We start from the raw sequence: 12,638 nt of genomic DNA on the forward strand, positions 1-12,638 counted from the left end.
CGCTTATTTTACAGGTGGGGAAACTGAGGCCCAGACAGGGGGCAGGGGCCGGCCTAAAGTTGCACAGCTAGGTGGTAGCAAAGTTGGGATTGAACTCAGGCCTCCCGGCTGCCAGTCCAGGGCTCTTTCTAGCAGCCGATATATTGGCTGTAGCTTCAAAATCTCCCCCCACCCAGGCCCAAATGGTCCCCTCCCTCTCCTCCCACCCCCCCCCACCCCCCACTACACATAATTTGGGTTATAGCAAAGCATATCGAACTCCAGATTCTCGTCCCAATGCCGCAGGAGCACGAACAGCTGGCGGGCGGCCGCCTTGAGCGTGCCCCGCGTGCGGCCCTCGGGCACTTCCTGCTGTTCCAGCCACGAGTTGGCTTTGGCGGCCACCAGCTCCCACTCTACAAAGTAGGAGGCCGAGCTGTGCTCCAGCCACGCCAGTGCCACCACCGTAGCCCAAAGCTTCCCTGTGTGTTCGATCGCAGCCCTGGTCTCCCAGCCTGGCTTGCCCCCCGCCGGAGGCTCTGGGGAGAAGCCATCACAGGAGGGGTGCCGGGCCGAGGGGCCGGCGGTGCACAGCTGGGGACTTGGGGTCTTGGGCTCGGGCTGGCGGGTGAGGGGCACTCGGTGGCAGGTGAAGGGTGAGGTCCACTTGAGCTTCTCCATGGGGACGTGGATGGCCTCGCAGAAGGCTTGGTTGAGCAGGAAGGCTCCGGAGGCCAGCTGCAGAGACACCTGTGTGGGGGGGAGCCCCTCAGTGGGCCTCAAACTTTTCAGCCTGTGCAGCCCCGGGCCGGGCAAAAGCCTGGGTCCACACCGCCCGCCCGTTCATCCCCCCCCCCCCAGCCTGCCCCTCCTGCCTGGGAGACTTGAGGGGTACCCAGGCCAATTAAGCCTCTCAGGATTGCCTGGTTCCTGGTCTGTGTCCCCACAAGACACTTAGTGCCATGAACTTAGGGACTCTGTTCATCCAGTTCAAGGTTGTCTCCCAGGGTCTAGCACTGTGCCTGGCTCAACAAATACTTACTGTAAGCACAGTGCTGTGCTGCTCAGGATATTTGGAAATTCAAAGTGACACTATGCCTCAGGAGTGTAGGGACTGGGTCTGTGCGGTGAAAAGCTCACACCGCGTCCGTCTCCCAGCACCCTCTGATCCCCAGATATGCTGGGGCCAGGCCCCTTTGTTCCTCAATTCAGAGACGCCCCCGCCAGACCTGGGCACCTCACCCTGCCCGCAACACGCCGGGCTGTCTGCAGAGCCGCTTACTAAACACATCGCGTGTCCCTGGGGTGTTAATGTTACTCACTTGTGAGCTATTCCAAGGCTTATTTTTATGTCTTGAAAAATAAACACACATAGGTGGTGGAGTAGAATGCAAAATTCCCGTGAATTTTTAAAGCAAAGACAGCGGATTGCAAAGAATGTTCACGATGCTGGTGCTGGATTCGAGCGACACTCCGAGGGCCCCAGGCCCTTTCCCTGTTGGCTACTTGGGTGGGAAGGTGTAGGTCTTCTTCCCTTTGTGAAGGGGGAGGGGTGGGCAGGAGGCTCACAGGAAGGCCCCTCGGGGAGTGTGGGGGGCTGAGGTCTGGGGTCTGGGGCCACTCACCAGCGGAATGTAGTCGAAGTTCTGGCTCCCTGGGGTTGGCTCCGGAGCCTTGGTCAGTGGCTTGCTCAGGAAGCCCTTGGCTGCTCGAGTCAGCAGCCTGGACTTGTGCAGATTCAGCCTGTGTGGGGGGAACCGGGGACAGGTGGCCGTAGCTGCCCCCATGGTGTCCCTGGGAATCTCCCCCCTCCCCCCGTGCTCACTCAGCAGCTTCTGAAAGTCAGGGCCAGAAAGAATGTGACAGATGGTTTCCTCCGACCTCCTCATTTGACAGCTGGGGAAACTGAGGCCCAGGGAGGGAGGTTTGCATTTCCCGAGACATTCAGTGAGTTAGCGGCAGCCTGGACAAGGAACGTCCCGTATTCTTTTTTTGACCCTCTTCTGATCATGTATTCCTTTCAGCCCTGGGGGTCAGAGAGTCTTGGGGCAGCCCTCCCAGGGGATTTGCACCTGCATAGAGACCATGGACGTGTGGGGGCTTCTGCTGTGTGATGACGGGAAGATGGTGATATTTCTGGGTAGGGAGCCTCCTGGATCCCTTTCGGATTGTTCGTTTTTGTCTAAATGTCAGGCTGGGCCTGCTTTCTGCCTTTCACACTAGGGGTGGCCACAGGGAAGCTGATCCCACGTACCTGGATCCAAAGAGACTCTCTGAGGCCTTCAAGGAAGACAGGGTATTGGTGGCCAGACTGCGCAGGGGACCTGGAGAGCCACAGAATGACAGTTGGGACCTGACAGATGACCCTGTCCAATGGCTCACTCCCCAGCTGGGAAACAGCAACCCAGAACGGGGCAGGGTCCTGCCTAGGTCCCTAGGGATCCACGCTGATCATTAGGCTGTTTTTATTTATTTATTTATTTATTAAAAACTTTTTTTAATGTTTATCTTTATTTTTGAGACAGAGAGAGACAGAGCATGAGTGGGGGAGAGGCAGAGAGAGAGGGAGACACAGAATCTGAAGCAGGCTCCAGGCTCTGAGCTGTCAGCACAGAGCCTGATGCGGGGCTTGAACTCACAGACCATGAGATCATGACCTGAGCTGAAGTCGGACGCTCAAACGACTGAGCCACCCAGGCGCCCCTCATTAGGCTGTTTTTGACCCAGGTGGTGTGGGGAAGGGTGAAACGTGTGTCCACATATAAGAAATAGGCCTCCAAGTTTCCTTGGCTGGCGGCCGCTGGTATCTTCTGGAAGGTTACCCGTGGGGGCAGTGACAGTTTCTCATCAGCCCCCCTCACCCCCGAGTGGGGACACTGAGCTTCCTTCCCTGGCATATTGCTGGAGGATTCTAAACAGAGTTAGGTGCTAGAATGCTCCCTCCGCTGGGAATTGGGAGGTCTGATTCCAGGCCTCGTGTTGTCACTAACTTGCTGTGTGACCTTGGGGAAGTCACTTCACCTCTCTGAATCTTAGTTTCCATGTCTTTCAATTAAGGATACTCCTATTTATCTCACACAGGGGCATTTTGAGGAATAAATAAACCACCAAAGACTTTGTAGGGCTAACACTCTCCTGGCTCAAGGATCAATCACTCCACTATCTTAATGAAAGAGAGAGTCAGCTGACTGCCTACTCACCTTCCGAAGCGGCATACTTTTCGCGGCCCGGGGATGTGGTCTCTCTGAAGGGCGCACTGGGGCTTTCCTCCACATCTACAACAGAGGAACCGGTGAGGCCTGAGCCCCCTGGGCCCTCCCTTTCCCCACCTCTCCTGCCCCCCAAGGAAAGCGAGGGCAAGAATTCACAGTCCCTGGGGGTAAGTTGGACGAACAAGGCCAGGGTTTCCATCCCTGTTTTATGGTCCTTCGTCTTCCAAAGATAACACCATTGCTCCACCGTAAGAGTCAGAGAAGCCTGGGTTCAAATCCCAACTCAACCATTGACTAGCTGTGTGACCTTGGGAAAGCTACTTCCTTTATAAACTGAGGTCGCAAATTGAGGATAATAGTATCTACCTCGCAGTGTTGTCTTAGGGATCAAGGGAGACAATACACAGATGACAGTGCCGGGTGCCTGGCCCATGGTAAGTGCTCAATAAAGCCCTGAGCTCAGACCCAGCAGAGAAATGCAAGCAGCCCGGGGGTCTGAGGGTGGGGGGCGAGGTGGGCATTCGCTCACCAGGTCTGTGCCTCACTGAGAAGGGGCTCCTGCCAGCTCTCCAGAAGGCACGAGAACATGGCACTAACTTGTCAGAGGGCTCTGAGCCTCAGTTTCCCCATCTGTAAAATGGGGATAATAACTGAACATAGCTGGTTCAAAATGCATACTCACGGTGCTTATTCTTATGATTGTTTCAAGGGCTGGACAGCGATGGGCAATATACCATAAGGGAATTTCCAAAATATGGAAAAAGCTTCATGCATAAATGTTTATCAAAGCCTCTATGTTCCCTAGGAGGCCATTAGTGGCTCTGTGAGGGCCAGGAAGATCCGTTTATCGCTGGGGGTGCGGGAATAGCACAACAGTGCACCAGTGACTGAACGCCTGAGTGACGGAGGCACTGGGAGGCAACATGGCAGTTAGCCTCATGGCTCTGGAGCCAGACACTGCCTGGGTTCAAGTCCCGGCTCTCCCAGCTGTGTGATATTGAGTAAGTCACTTAACTCCTCTGAGCCTCAGTTTCCTCATTTCTCAATGAGGAAGAGAAACCGTGTCAGATAATTAGAACAGGGGCCAGCACACAGAAAGTTCTCAGGAAATGTCAGCCATTGTCATCCTTGGGGAGGGAAAGGGCTTGGGATAGAGTCAGAGTGTAGAAGTTATAGACACTTGGGTGTGAATCAGAGGTCAACTGAAAGGAAGGTATTTGTGGGGCGCCTGATGGCTCAGCCAGTTAAGTGTCTGATTCTGGATTTTGGCTCCAGTCATGATCTCCCAGTTCATGGGATCGAGCCCCGCATCCAGCTCTGTGCTGACAGCATGGAGCCTGCTTGGGAGTCTCTGTCTCTCTCTCTCTCTCTCTCTCTCTCTCTCTCTCCACCCCCCCCCCCCGCCCCTCTTCTGCTCACGCTCTCTCTCTCTCTCTCTCTCTCAAAAATAAACTTAAAAACATATAAAATTAAAAAAAAAAGAGAAAAGAAGGGATTTGTGATTTTGAAGGAAGCCATGGGCCACCAAGAACTGAGCTACGGAGAAATGAAAAGGTAGACAGAAATTTCCTCTAGACTGGAAGCCCGGCTTGGTTCAGGGGTTACAGCATGCTCCCCCCAGTTTTGGAGGCTCTGAGGGACCAAAGAAATGGCAGAGCTTTTTAATTCTGGAGTTACACTCTCTTCTACCCCTCACACACTGTTCCTTTTTTAACCCACCAATGTCTGTAAGGACTTTCTAGTCTCTCAGGTAAAAAACAATCAGGATCTGGGTGCCTGGCCTAGTGGTCAGGTGGGACTTCTGACGTCCTTCCCATGCACAGAAGAAGGCAGGACATCCTCACTGAACATGAGAGGGCACGAAGGAAAGGGTTAGGACCAGTGCAGCAGTTAAGCTGTCTTTGGAGGGACCAAAGGACGCACGTACATTCAAGACATGCAGGGTGAAAGCGATCCCGTGAATTAGTGCAAGGTCACAAAAGGGTCGAATCATGAATGTTTAAGGACCCAAGCTGTAGGCACAAGGAAATCAGGCGAAGGCAGAAAGGAAGCTTTGGGAATCCTGACAGAAGCAGATGGTAGGACCCAACCAGATGAAACTGCCTCTTTGTTCCTGGCTTTCCCCCTGGTTTGTTAGCTGTCTTGGCATTTGCTGCCTGGGAGGACTCGGGAGACTGGAGTCAGAGAACAGCCACCGGCTTGGCAAACAGTGAAGGGGGAGACGTGGAGGGATGGCGCGGGCGTGCAGGTGCCCCGCAGCTCGCTCCGCGAGGCTGTGTTGATGGTGGCATGCTTGGGCCATGCTGAGCCTCGGGGAGCCCAGGAGGCCTGGCCCCACCCAGGCCCTGTGAGGACCCAGAGTGCAGACTCAGAGACTGGCCTCCGCGGCCTTGGACACGGGGCCCAGGCTTCAGAGCACGCCTGAGGCAGCTCTTACTTAGGTTCTGGAATTTGCCATCTCCTGCTGCCGCCGAGTAGTCCCCGAGGAGGGTCTGGGACCGTCTGAAGCCGGCAGAGGTTCCCCTCCACTGTCGGGTCAGGACCTGAGAGCTGACCATCCGCCATGCAGCACCTTCACGAGGACAAGGAGAAGGGGGTCAGATGGGTACCGTTGTGTCAGTCCTTTGCCTCTCCCCCGAGGCTAGCGGGAATGATTCTGGCTTCAGTCTGTCACTTATCCAAAGGCAGAGAGACATTTTACAAGGCAAGACCGTGAGCTTTGGAGCCAGAATGACCTGGATTTGAACCTCAGCCCCATCTCTTAGCAGCTGGATGGGGTGCTCACCACTCTGTGCCTCAGTTTTCTTATCTAGAAAATGGGGATAATAACCTTGCTGGGTACATGCTATTGCTGAGCTAGCATTCAGAAAGCAGCAATGTTTTCTAGTTAGTTAAAAGGCTTGTTTTCTCAGGAACACCCCATTTTCCTTCTCTCTTAGTTTACTGTCCCAGAGACTGAGGTCCCAGTTCCTCTCCCACAGGGAAGGCCCCTGAAGTCCTAGGGCCCCACCAATGGGGGATGGGTAGAAGACAGATGAAACTATAGCACCCTCGAGTATGTTTTGGGGAACCCCACTTTTGGAGAACACTAGTCTGTAAATTATGTCTTAAAAAATACCAAGGAGTTCTATGGGGAGGTAAGTTTAGAAGATGCAAACTGCAGTCCATTCTCTGAGCCTCCTGATGTAGATTAACGTACTAAAAAAGGCTCTGACAAGTTCTGCAATCAAAAGTTCCGAGCTTAATCCAGTGGTTCCTAAATGTATTTCCTAACTAGTACTTCCTAGTTTTGTGCTGAATGGCCATGAACGGCACATGGAACTAGGGTACTGATTTCCTGGAGCACACTTTGGGAGGTACTGATCCAGGTCTTAAGGGGCTGGGGGACTTGGGTTAAGACGTGGGCCAGGTCCCCAAACCTTACAGGCTGTGGGCTACAGACACTAGGAGGACAGTCTGAGATGGGAGGGGAGGGAGAGACATCCTGAATGTCATTCAGGATGACAAAAGCCCCGTGAATGAGAATGCCCAGTGGAGGAACAGCCTGGGCTTCTGGCCAGAACCTGAAATGAGACATCTGAAAGAGGGAACGGGTCATTGATTATTTTGGTACCACAGATGAAAAACAGCAGGGGGAGTGGGGTGGGGGGGGTGCACAGGAGAAATGAGGAGAGGCACATTTTGTTTTCAAACATTCTTTCAGGAGGTTTGCTAAAGGAAACAAAAAAGAAAGAAAAAAAGAAAATGGAGCTGCAGCGGACGGGAAAATGAAATATAGGAAAGAAAAAGTACATATAGTTTATGCCCCTATGGAGAGTAACTCACCAAGAAAAAAACAAAAACAAAAACAAAAACCAAAAACCAAAAACCAAAAAACCTAGAATAATTCCCCGAAGAGAGAATCTTTCCTTGTCTATGAGCCTGGCAGCATTTAGAAAGATAAGCAGCATGCAGTGTTGGGGAAGGGAGATTTCTGAACAACCTCTGGGCAGGGTCAATTTTGCACAATACATCACAGTTTTCAACGGGCAGAACTTTGGATGTGCACTCTTACTTCTGAGAGTTAATTGGCCCCAAGGAGATAACCAGACAGGGGCATAAAGATGTTTTTTGCACTGTAATTTACCATAATCAAAAGGGGGTTAAACTGAAGGTCTAATAACACAGGGCTGGTGAAATAGGTTCTGATAAACCTTAAGAGGCGGCGGAGAGGAGCAGGAGGGAACACGTGCTGGAGGCAGATGGTTGGGATTCAAAGCCTGGCTCTGCCCCTCCCTGCTGTGTGACCTTGGGCAAGTAACTTAACTCCCTCTGCCTCTGTCTTCCCATCTGTAAAGTGGGGGGGGGGGGGCTCATAACAGCATCTGGGTTGCAGCGCTGTTTTGAGAATTAAGTCATTTGCTGTAAAGTGCTTTGGGACGCTGTCTAACTGGCTGTTACAATGATGAAAGTAGAAAACCCTGCAGGTATTAAAATGGTGATGTAGATTCAGCTTCGTGGAAAGATATTTTCTACACCCATAGTTTGGAAAATGTAGCGCATATTGGTATGATCCAATTCATGAAAAAATTATCTGTCTTTTGATTTCGCTACATGTAGATATTCATAGAAGTCTGGAAGGATGGTCACACCAAGGAAGTAATTAGTACTCATTTCTGGAGGACTGTCAGTTCCAAGCACTTTTATTTATTTTAGGTCTTTCTGTATTTTGGAACTTTCTCCAGTGAGCACACATTGTTCCAGTTGGAAAAATACAATAAAATCATATTCACTTGGTGGGTAAAAGGGAGTGGGGTGGTTTCATGGCCTTCTGCAGAGCAGTGGGAAGGGGGCTCATGCGCCCCCCACCCTATGGTGACCAAGTCATCTGCCAGGGGCCCCTTTTGCTTCTAGGTCATTCCTTGTACTCCTCTTGGTAGGCCTATGCTCCTTTGTGTCTCAGTTCCCCTCTGCCAGCCAAGGGGGGCACTGCTTGTTCCTCAGGCAGGCCCCAGCCACCCATCCGCCTTACCAGAGTTGGGGTACCCCACCACGGTGGGCAGGTACCGGCTCTCGCTCACGTCCACAGGAACAAAGGCCGTGTATTTGCTGATGATGTTGCAGGCCTTGCTGGTGTGCACAGCGTTTACCTGGTAGCGGCGGCTGGACCCTGCAGAGGGAGAAGTTGGGGGTCAGTGTGCAGGCTCGGAAAGTCCCCCTTGACGCGGAAGTTCTGGAAGCTAAAAGAAGGGCTAGACCAGTGGTCCTCATCTTTGGGATTAAATAAGCCTTTCAGGGGTGCCTGGGTGGCTCAGTTGGTTAAGCGTCTGACTCTTGATCTCAGCTCAGGTCATGATCTCAACGGCTGCGTGGGTTTGAGCCCCTCATCGGGCTCTGTGCTGGCAGCGTGGAGTCTGCTTGGGATTCTCCCCCTCTCCTCGCTCTCTGTCCCTCCCCCACTCGGACTGCTTCTCTCAAAATAAATAAACTTTAAATAAATGAATAAATAAATAAGCCCTTAAAATTGAGGGGATGCCTTGACCTTAGCCCCCACCCCAGATTATTAACCTCTGTCATCATTTCCTAAAAGGACATTTTAATGTCAAAGAGCTAAGACGTCTTAAGACAAAAAAGATAGTTACACTCCTTAAATAATTTCAGCATTATTAAAAAAATCCTCTAGGGGCGCCTGTCTGGTTTGGTCTACTGAGCATGTGACTCTTGATCTTCGGGTTGTGAGTTCAAGCCCCACGTTGGGTGTAGGGATTACTTAAAAATAAAATCTCAAAAAAAAACCCCAAAACCTTTCTGTTGTCTGTATTTTCCATTTTCATTTTGCAGCTATCTGGTAAAAACTTTGTAGCAGGACTTTGCAGCTTCCCTGACTGGGTGGGGACCCCTGGTCTGGCCCATTGGGACAATCTTGCCGAGAAGAATGAAAACCAGAGAGGGAGAGGGGCGAACACAGGGTCACACAGCGAGTCAGTGATGGATCTGAATCCAAGATGGTCTGACCCCAAAGCCCAAGCCCTTTCTATGGAACAGGTGAGCAGTCTCTGGCTTGCTGCCTCCAGAGGGCTGTCTGTGTGAGGATCCAAGGAGATAAAAGGTGTACAAGTGTTTCGTAAACTGTAAGGTGAGGTGCTCATGGAAAGAAAATGATGATATATATTAAACGAAAGTACAAATAATATAAAATATAAGTAATACATTATTGTATAAACAAAGCATGAGCCTATAAACAAGTACTATTCTCTATTTATATCTATATCTATTCTCTAAGTGTGCACCACCCTGATCCCAGGAGTCACCATCTTAGGAAAGTTTGTCCCACTTCCTGAGCTAAATTAGCTCCCCTCTCTTCCCGTTATAGGATTTCTTGGATCCCTGTATTTCTTAATAGCACTTAGGACAAATGCACTCAATTAATTGTGTGTATAATTATTTGATTGATGTCGGCTTCCTGGCGAGTCCTTGTCAATCAAGCACTCGTAAGTAAGGGTAGGAATTGTGGTGGTCATCGCACTGTTCAGCCTCGAGCCTGGCCCCCCGCTGATCCAAAATCAATAAAATGGCCTTGATGAGTGAGGGAGTGGACCGACTGGGTTTGGGGGGGGGGGTCCCTAAGAAGGTGCGTCCCAGGGGAGCGGGTCAGGTGGGACAGGGCTGGCTCCATCGTTCTGTCTCCGGAGCCCTACAGGGGGCGCTGTAAGGGGAAGCCGTGGGGAGTGAGGGGGAATGGGGGACCTGTAGTAGAGGGGAAGAAGGAAAGAGAGGAAAGGACGGATCACTGGAGGGGGTGAGAGGGGTGGAAGGGTCCCTGGGGAGGAGAAGGCGGCTGGGGGATGGGGGCTGATCAGGAGAGGATGGAACACCTGGCTGTGTGTATGGGCGGGGGGAGGTGGAGGGAGGGCTGGGGGGTTGGGGGAGAGGAGAGGCACTTGGAGGCTGCAGTGTAGGGAGAAGAGGTGGAGCATAGACAATGGCAGCTGTGGGAAGACAATGGCACCTGAAGCCAGGGGAAGGGAGCAGATCTCCGGGTGGGTGGGCCGGGAGGGCGACGGGGCATTGGGCGGGGCTGTGGGGAGGGGGCGGAACGCAACAGCTGGGAGGGGGCGGATCATGGTGGGAAGCGTGGGGTGGGCATTGGGCGGGGCTGCGGGGAGGGGGCGGATCATGGTGGGAGGAGTGGGATGGGCATTGGGCGGGGCTGCGGGGAGGGGGCGGATCATGGTGGGAAGAGTGGGATGGGCATTGGGCGGGGCTGCGGGGAGGGGGCGGATCATGGTGGGAGGAGTGGGATGGGCATTGGGCGGGGCTGCGGAGAGGGGGCGGATCATGGTGGGAAGAGTGGGATGGGCATTGGGCGGGGCTGAGAGGAGGGGCTCCGGGAGGGCAGATAGGAGTGCGCAAGCCGTGGGGCTCACCTTGCTCGATCTCGTTCTCGCGCTCCGCCAGCTGCTCGAAGTCGCGGATGATGGCGCGGGCCGCCAGGTGGTGGAAGGTCTCGCTCCACAGGTCGGCCTCGTGTGCCCCTCCCCTCTCCGGGCCGGGGGGCCCCAGCTCAAAGCTCACTTCCCACTGCAAACGTTGGCTGTCGCGCAGGCCCTTGACCACGGCCTTGCCCAGCACCGGGGCTGGGGTAGGGGGCCTGCTGGGACTGACACGATCCTCGGACTCGGCCAGGGGTTCCCAGTCCGAGGACGTCTCGGTCTCGAAGGTGGAAGGGTGATGGGACGGTTCTGCGAGTGGAGGGACAAGCAGGTGGTGCTCTGAGCTGGGGCACGGAGGGTCAGTCCCTAGGGACATCATTCCTCCCCAGGGCGCAGACATCCCTAAGCAAGTACTGTCTTCCCCCGACCCTTCCCACCTCAAGGAACACAGGATTCCTTCCCTCGGACAGCTGGAGGGTATGGCTTCTCCCCAAAATGGGGCAGACCCACCTCCCAGGAATCCAGTACTTGAGGTGGCCAGATAGAATGGTGTGGGGACACTTGGGCGGCAAGAATGCAGCCTCAGGGACATCTGGGATCCTCACAGCCAGCCCAAGGGCTAGGTTGATTGGGAGAGTGAGGTTCTCTGGCAGGGATGGGCAATATCGGATCCTTCTCCCTCAAGGGCACAGAGGAAGGCATTTGCCATCAGTCCTATCATCTGAAGGTGAAGGATTCCTTCCTGTCCCCAGTCAGGTCCTGGACCCTGCAGGCACTTACCCAGATCCCCAGGGCTACGGCTGTCTGAAGCAGGCTTCAGGTTAAACCCAAGATCGGGCTCTTTCATGGGGCTCCAGGTCTGGGTCTCCTGGCTGGAGGGCAGGCTGGGCTGGCAGCCTTGGGGCAGCAGAGACGGCCTGCGGGCACCTGGGCCTCGGAGTTTGGGGCCCTGGCTCAGGTCCGGACCGCTGTTGAGCAAGGGCTAGGAGTGCAAGAGGGAAGGGAGGAGGCTGAGCTCCTGGTGGCTGCCCTCTTCCCTCCACCCCTAGCCACAGCTCTTTCCCTGGGCACTTCAGCTCCTGCGGTTCCCAAGGACAAATTACCTACTCTCTACTACCCATGAGGAACCATCAACACAAACAATCCCAAAGCATGGATAAAGCCCAAAGCATGGAAAATCATGGAAAATCACATACCATGGATAATATTCTAAATCCACTTTTTTTTTTTTTTGCCATAAAGTTTAAAACTTTGTGTGTGTGTTGGGAGGAGGCTAAAATTATCAGCATTTTCCTTATGTCTTCTCATATGTCATGCTTAAAAGGTCTTTCCCACTCAGAAAAACTCTTCTGGAATTTTTATGATTTATTTTTGTTTGCTTAAATCTTTGATTCACATGAAATTTATTTTGGTGTCAAGAAATAGAAACCAGCCTTTTCCTTGATTTTCTGAGTAGTACAGATCTCAACACTGCTTCCTGAATATGGTCCATTCATTCAGTTTCTAGGGTTTATCAGTTCCCTGCCTCTCTCCTGTCAAAGCTCTCATGTACATTTGGTTTTATTTCTGGACTTTCTCTTCTGTTTTGTGCGTTTAATCTGTCTGTTCTTGTGCTAGTACAAAAAAAAAACATCAAAAGGCAAGGGATAAACTGGGAAATATATTTGCAACATGCATGACAAAGATCATTTTCAAGAAAAAGTGCTTGTAAATCACTGGGGCAGGAGGGCAGAGGTAGAATGTGGGTTCAGGGTATCTACAGGCAATTCAAAATGTATCAAATAAACCCATGAAGAAATGTTCTGCTTCGTGAGCATTGCTCTAAATTAAAATAAGTTATGATTTTTTTCCGTTTTCCAGATTGGCAAATACTTAAACATTTGATGACGCACATTGTGGCTAATTGGGGAGACAGGGTAGGGTCTCTCTCTTGGACTGTCGATGTGTGTATAAACTGGTGCACGCCTGTGGGAGGAACCTTTAGCAGTGTGCTATCAACATGAAATGTGCACAGACTCCTTTGACCCAACAATTC

General features: G+C 52.4%; 1 protein-coding gene across 2 annotated transcripts in view; it reads right to left on the bottom strand.

The window, feature by feature from the left end:
• Window positions 1-222: 222 nt before the first annotated feature.
• The window catches only part of VWA5B1 (von Willebrand factor A domain containing 5B1), a 59,915-nt gene continuing 47,499 nt past the window's right edge, over window positions 223-12,638 (bottom strand). For both annotated transcript variants that reach the window (XM_019461612.2, XM_053898893.1), the window contains 8 exons: window positions 11,384-11,585; window positions 10,598-10,912; window positions 8,203-8,340; window positions 5,629-5,763; window positions 3,180-3,254; window positions 2,234-2,303; window positions 1,605-1,722; window positions 223-729 (listed from right to left, as the gene is read on the bottom strand). In XM_019461612.2, the coding sequence (XP_019317157.2) occupies window positions 223-729; window positions 1,605-1,722; window positions 2,234-2,303; window positions 3,180-3,254; window positions 5,629-5,763; window positions 8,203-8,340; window positions 10,598-10,912; window positions 11,384-11,585 (1,560 nt within the window). The remainder of the gene's footprint in view (window positions 730-1,604; window positions 1,723-2,233; window positions 2,304-3,179; window positions 3,255-5,628; window positions 5,764-8,202; window positions 8,341-10,597; window positions 10,913-11,383; window positions 11,586-12,638) is intronic.

The sequence above is a fragment of the Panthera pardus genome, unplaced genomic scaffold, assembly GCF_024362965.1.
Source record: "Panthera pardus isolate Hobbes unplaced genomic scaffold, ASM2436296v1 HiC_scaffold_11, whole genome shotgun sequence".
Lineage (NCBI taxonomy): Eukaryota > Metazoa > Chordata > Mammalia > Carnivora > Felidae > Panthera > Panthera pardus.